The sequence below is a fragment of the Botrytis deweyae genome (assembly GCF_014898535.1).
Source record: "Botrytis deweyae strain B1 chromosome Unknown BDEW_019, whole genome shotgun sequence".
Lineage (NCBI taxonomy): Eukaryota > Fungi > Ascomycota > Leotiomycetes > Helotiales > Sclerotiniaceae > Botrytis > Botrytis deweyae.
This window is the reverse complement of record NW_024066226.1, coordinates 140,503-147,636: the sequence shown is the minus strand read 5'-3', so window position 1 is coordinate 147,636 and position 7,134 is coordinate 140,503. Positions and strand designations below refer to the sequence as shown.

General features: G+C 41.3%; 1 protein-coding gene across 1 annotated transcript; it reads left to right on the top strand.

Annotated features, from left to right (window-relative positions):
* Positions 1-2,320: 2,320 nt before the first annotated feature.
* EAE98_007773 (uncharacterized protein) lies at positions 2,321-4,078 on the top strand (the record flags this gene model as incomplete). Its single annotated transcript, XM_038955396.1, has 2 exons — positions 2,321-2,563; positions 2,646-4,078. 2 exons carry the CDS (start codon positions 2,321-2,323, stop codon positions 3,945-3,947), a joined length of 1,545 nt encoding a protein of 514 aa, XP_038808125.1. The 3' UTR covers positions 3,948-4,078.
* Positions 4,079-7,134: the final 3,056 nt, after the last annotated feature.

Here is a 7,134-nt window from a genome sequence, read left to right as displayed (position 1 = left end):
CATCAGGGTGTCCGAAGAGAGTTGGGGTAGTGGCGGAAGATTTTTTTGAAAGTTTGATGTTTAGTCTAGAGATGGGAGGGGATCGACCATGAAGAGAACAGTCGCTTCGGGTGGGAAAGGGGGTGAGGAAGAGGAACAACAGTGTTATTAGTAAGAGAAGTAAAGAAGGAACACAGCTTTTTCAGGGGGTGGGAGTTGGATTATGTGTATAATATCGATTGAACTAACTGATAACTAAACTTCCTGACAAATGATGAAGACTAGTACATGGTCAAGTGACCAATTACAAGAAAGGCATGAACGCAAACGTAAACTGCCGGAATTCCGGATGTTTGCCCTTTCGCTCCTTCCTCTGTCCCAGGATCATCATGATCATCGCCATCGCCGTTACTTCTTTCTTAGTGCAGCGAAAAGGCCACATCGACAAAAAAAAAGTCAAACACAGTCCTAATCGCTAGTTCGAAGACTAATGAAAGATACATTCCCACAAAAGAAATTGGATAAAGTATTGTGGTCAATCTTGTGATGAATGAAAAAAGTGATTCATCTTGAAGCGATTAAAAAGAAGTTTCCTCTTGGAAGGTGTGAATCAAAAATTATAAGAGCAGTCCGCAGACGACCGGGCCGGCGAACCAGCTCGTCCCATCTAACATTCTTGATCGAAAGATGGACTCTCTACACATCGTCTTTTACAAAGGTACGCCGCGCTTTGATAAAGGCCTATACTCTCTACAGTGAGTGGCATGCTGGGGAGGGGAGTGCCACTTTGTGAAGGTGGTTCAACACTTCGGAGAGGGTATTCAGCGCTTCCCGAAGGAAGGTGATAGTCACTCTGAAGGAGATTCACCACTCTGTAGCATGACACCCACCGCAGAGGGTATAGGCCCCCATCAAAGTGCGACTTATCTCTGTAAAAGGCGAGGTGGTATAAAGAAGAAAGAAAAGAAAATGAAAGTTGTGGGGGGAATTCGAGTTTAAATAGACATTTTGAGAACGCTAGTTTAGAAGATACTAAGACGAAGTCACGGGATTAGATGCCATTCACTCTTAGCACATTAAACTCTTAGAACATACTGCTCAACTCATTATTGGCTGGGAAAGACTCGGAGGAGTACGTCTACTGATACTATTGTTCTCTATTGAAGCTTTTTTAGTTTCTTATGACACATTGACTTTTGACTTTCAGCAAAGGAATAATTCGGTTAGCTGTTTGGCATTAACCAGAGCGTACTTTCAGAGAATTGCTTCATGAAATGCGCCAGTGAAACAGAAGTTATCGTATGTTCTACTCGCTACGATCTATACAGAGCATGTAAATGGGTAGAGTGGGATGGGATTGTGATAACCTAAGGTCGATTCACACACAAAATTTATGGATATTCATCACAGATTTACCTGGTACGCAGCAATATTAATGATAATAGATTGACTTGAATATAACGGTACACTCTAAAACTCAATATGAGAGTTTATTATCATATTGCAAAGTATTCTTTTGCGTCGTATCCCAAGAGCTTATGATAGTTCACAGGCTAAATAATCTTCACAGGATAGCATTGAATTCAAGCATAATCAGGGCGAGCTCAGAATCCTCGAACTGACCATTTGGCTTCTGAAATAGCCCATAGCATCGCCGTTGAAAGTGTGAAAGTTGACTTCAAAAGCCCTTGATCATGATTACTTGTGCAGCCAAAATCAGGAAATATACTGTGTTTTTCCTTCTGTAATTTGCCATCTGTTCGTCTGTTTGCTTTAAATTTTAGGGTTCGATGTCTCTTGACCACATGTATGCTGTCTAAAGGGCCAGGCTAAAAGGGGAAACGATTTTTCTTACATATCCTACTCCCGCTGTCCTATTGTAAAAATGTCTCTTTTCAATAAAGATCAATTTCTTTCAATCAACCAACATTTTCTCTCCAAAGATTTACAGAGAGAATCACAGAAACAACATAAAATTTCGAAAACAATTGATGCGGCGATCGAGATTATGATTGCCGAGGATATTCAGGGGGTCTAGAACATCATGTGTTGAAAACAACAATTGGAAATAATCGGGAATTGTTCGCCTGGCTTGTAATTCAATTAATCAATCCTATTGGTCGTTCAGTGTTCCATATTTATTCACCAGAAAGTAGGTACTGGTGTACGTCATCTACATACATACCGCACGGCCCCGTCCATGCAGTATTCCACTTGCACATGTCAAAAAAGTAAAAGCAAAGCTCTTTTCTAAGTGTAATAAATATTCTTCTCTTCCTCTTTCTTCATCGATTAATACAACATCCGCTCCTTCTTTTTTGAAAAACGTACAATTCAGAAGATGGAGTTATCATATCCCATATTTCATCCCTTCCTCTTTCTTTACCGAGTATGGCAATACTTTCTCGCCAAACTCCTTTCTCCTTCACCACCGGTTGAGGGTCAAAAACTTGGAAGACCCAAGATTGCAATTATTGGTGCTGGATTGACGAGTGTTTCTGCTGCTTCTCACTGTGTTGGTCATGGATTTGATGTGCAGATTTTTGAGGCTGGTCCCAGAAGTCAATTGGGTGGTATATGGAGTGTAAGTTTACCATTTCTCCCTTACATATTGGGCACAAAAACCCCCAGAAGCGAAGGGAATCTATGCTAATACGATAATTTAGAGAGTTAACAGTACATCTGGTCTACAAATCCATTCGTTAATGTATCGATTCCATCCCTCCGTTCAATGGAAAGGTGGTTATCCAAATCAACAACAAATTGTATCTCAAATCACCGAACTCTGGAAACGTTATGGTCTAGAGGAGAAAACAAAATTCGACACTAAAGTCGAGAAAGTATACCAAGACGACAAAGGAAGATGGATAATCAATAATACATCAGAAGGACGATTCGAAGGCATCATTGCAGCTGTTGGTACTTGTGGAGAGGCAAAAATTCCACATATCCCTGGAATGGATAAATTCAAGGGAGAGATATATCATTCAAGCGATCTGACGGGCAAAGACGCAAAAGGAAAGAAAATTATCGTCATTGGAGGTGGTGCAAGTGCAGTCGAGGCACTAGAATTTGCAACCCATGAAGAAGCGGCTGAGACGACAATTCTGGCCAGGAGTGATAAATGGATCATCCCTCGGAATGCTGTCGTAGACATGCTACTCGCGTTGAATATTTTTGGACAGGAAACTTTCTTGAGCTGGATACCAGAGATGCTGCTTAAGAAGTTCTTTTACAGAGATCTGGAAGATCTTGCTCCAGCGGATAAAGGTATTTTTACAGGTACTCCTATGGTCAATTCGGACGTGATGGATAAAATTCGTGAAGGAAAAGCAGAATGGCTACGGGGCGATATCAAAGGATTCACTGAAGATGGAATCAATTTCAATCTTCGAGCGAAAGGTGTTCCTCCCGGTGGCCCTGGAAAAACAAAGCTCGTGAAGGGCGATATCGTTGTAATGGCAACTGGATTCGAGCGACCGTCTCTTGATTTCCTCCCACCCGACACATTCCAGGATCCTTACACACCACCAAATTGGTATCTTCAAACCTTCCCTCCCACGCACCCTTCCGTCTGCTGCAACAACTGCACTTACGTCAATGCTATCGGTGCAGTGGGCAACTGGCACATAGGAATTTACACACGTATTCTCCTTATGTTCCTATCGGATCCCCTTACAAGACCAAGACCCTTCTGGATGGAACGCTGGATTGATATGACCAGAATTTTGAAGAAGTTCAGCCCAACAGGTGCATTTGATTTCTTTACATATCTGGAATTAGTGTGGTGGTTCACTTTTTGCATTTCGATCAATCCATTCAGGTGGAAGTGGGCCATTTTTGTGTTTACTGGGCTTGGAAGGGGGTTGCCGAGAAGAGTTGTGGAGGCGGAGGATAAGTTGAGAGGGTCGCTGGGATGGAGAAATGGACATGGAGATGTGAATTATGACAAGGGAAGCAGTTTTTGAGAGAAGAGGAGGTGGCTTCTTACTTCAGATAACCCAGTGTATTCAATAGTTTGGATTGCGGTCCGTGAATCATAGCTTTTTGTGTATTGCCATATTTGAAAACTATCTAGAACCCCCAGATAAAGCTTACTTACGAATTTGAGAATTTTGGCACAAGACGATGATAACGATGCATTTGTGGACAGTATATACAGGGTCGATTACTTTTGCATGGCCAACGGTTATTTTATAGATGGATCAACAATAGGTACTTACCTGGTGGCAGAACATCCGAACAACATAAACACAATTCAAAATTCCAAAATTCCATTAATTTAACCCCAAGAAATCCCCAGATGCCAAGAGAAATTAAAATATTTCGTTGCATATCTCATGTGTCCTTGGCTATACTCTAATCCCACAGTTGTCACGCTCGCCAAGGGTGTATGAGAGCTAAGGGGGAATCGGCTAAGCGGTGACTTCGTCTGTGGCTTGAGACTGTTCATAAACTTTATGATGAAAAGCAAACGAGAATGTAAATAAGAGGTGCCAAGGGAAAGTATGGGATTTGTTGCATATCTGGAGGTTTCTTGGCTGGACTAGTAATTCTTGTAGTTGAGATCTGGCTCGCTTGCCAAGGTGCAAGGGGTGGGTATTTGGGAGTGTAGAGGGAAGGAGTGTATTTGTGTGCTTGTTTGATTGATTTGTTGTATGGTTTGTTGTATGGTTGGTTGTATGGTTGGTTGTATGGTTGGTTGTATGGTTGGTTGTATGGTTGGTTGTATGGTTGGCTGACTTTATTTTTGGGAGAGAAGAATGTTTCGGTTGTGATGGTCATAGGAGATTGAATGTGGGAGAGTGGGTCATGGCGAGTCTGACTTAATGAAATTGTTTGCTTGTTTGTTTACTCCTTCGAGAGAGAATCATACATGAGTATGTATTCTGGGGCACTTGATAGATGGAGATAGTCGAGGAGGAGTAGTGAATGTTAGATATATAGAAGACTAAACGTATGGGAGTGAGAGCAGATTCCAATGGTTGAAAGCATACTGCATGGAGCAGTTGGGATTTGGATTTCAGATTTCTTCTTCGTGTGATAACCGGCTTTGAACAGTAACTCCTGAGTGAGCAGTGGCTACATGTTTCTAAATCCGTTCACTCCACCTCCCCCTCTCCTGCCTTTCACTGTGTGTGCCCGTCTTGGATGTGATGCGAGGACTCTGGATCTGTTTCTGATCGTGATCACTGGGTACATCAAATTTTCATGCTAGAAGAGAAGTTCGATGCGATTTGAAATTAATTCAATATCCTCGCAATATGTGGATAATCTCTAAGCAGATTGCTATTGAACGTTTGAAACAGAGTCATTGAAAGGATGATTCTTACCCTTGGAAATGCAATCGCCCCGGGAAACCTGGATCAAAGAATAAAATCTTTTCAAGCACCACATTGATATACTGAAGATCGACGGAACACTTGCTAGATTTGTAAAAATTCAATCTACATGTAAAGATGATATGGTTGGAATGTACAAAGCTTCGAATAGAGTATCCAATGGTTCAAACTACAATCCAATGATATAATATTTTGAATATCTAAAAGTAGTTGAAAATTTGAAAACAGTTTGATATTCTAAACAAATTTAATATCTTAAATGATTTGAATGTTCCAATTGTTTAGGGATTGATAATCTTCATTGTTGGACTGCAATCCGGACTATTGGATACCCTGGCTAAGCCTTCAAAAGGTGTTTTCAAGCTGCCCGAGAGAAAGTTGTAATATTGAATCAAAGCCGCTCCAGGCTCTCAAAATCAAACACTTGTTAAATATGATGAATTGACCAACTACGATCTTTGCTTTTCCGTATGGTGCGTGGGAACGAAGGAGAGGAAAGGAGGTGATAATGTTAGCTTAAGAAGTGATGGTTCAGCTTGCGTTCCCCTCCCATCATTTGATTCTCCTCTTGTCTTTCCAGGGCAATAAAATAACCTCCTTATACCATCCCAAATAACAGCAAAATAGAGACAGAGATGAAGAGCAAAAGTACAGGCAAGCCCCAAGCGAGGTCACGTGGCCAGAACATCCTCCCCGAAATCTTCACCACAGCCACCAAAAAACATCACAACGGCCTCAAAACTTGAGGAAAAGAGCAAAAAGAACGCGATTGGCGGTGCTGGGAATCGAACCCAGATTGAAGCGGGATTTGTAGAGCTTGTAACAGCTCATCTTCGTGAAGACCCTATTGAGGAGAAACCACAACACCACGTGCTACCATTACACCACACCACCATTTTGTGTACACCCACTCGTCACCAACCGACTTGATGAAACAAGATCGACCGAGTGATGATGTGAGAGTTAGAAGGAACTCGTTATGATTGGGGAGCGTTGTGTGAATATATATTATTGTTGAAAAAATGGTTGTGTTAAGAAGTGGAGGGCAATCCAAAATGTCATGATTAAGCGAAGTATTGTGGGGGTCGGTAGGGCTACGGGAAATGACAGGACGGCTCGGAATTCGGAATAATTTCTAGATTGCTGGGATATTCTTTCCCGAAATTTGCACGCGCAAGATGATGTGATAATCTGGATTCCGTTTCGCTTTTTGCTTTTTGCTTTTTGCTTGGCATTGATTGCATATGCAGGTACGTATACGATCTTTCTTTTTTGGAGAAATGAAAAGACGTTGAGGATTGGGGATTGAGTATTGAGGAGGTCTTGTAACTGGTGGTATTTTGAAATGGCTTGATTGTATTGGGAAAAATTCAACAAGTTGGTAACGAACTGGACAACTCAGTCTTTTCTCTGAAGTTTTACTGGGGATTCCTCCAGATAGTGTGTTTCTACTATGCGTTCTACAAACATGATCATGATCATCAGGTCTCACATTTCAGAGTTAACATTCATGATTGGGAACGTACTAGAGAACCTTGATAAGATCATCTAGGGGGTGGTTTCATGATGACATATAGGAAACAAAAGAATTCTAGAATATTGTATTTTCAGATTACAAATTAGTTTCAATCAGGACCAAAGGAGAGATGAGGCAGTAATTCATGATCATGGTAAAAAGTCATTTATATTTGTAAAAACGGCTATCGTAAGATAGAACAAGAAGTGAACCTCTACACTGTCATCCATCAAGGTGAAACAAACTCTACCGCATCCAATTATCGAACCCACGAAATCTCCTTTCTAATCCGCATAC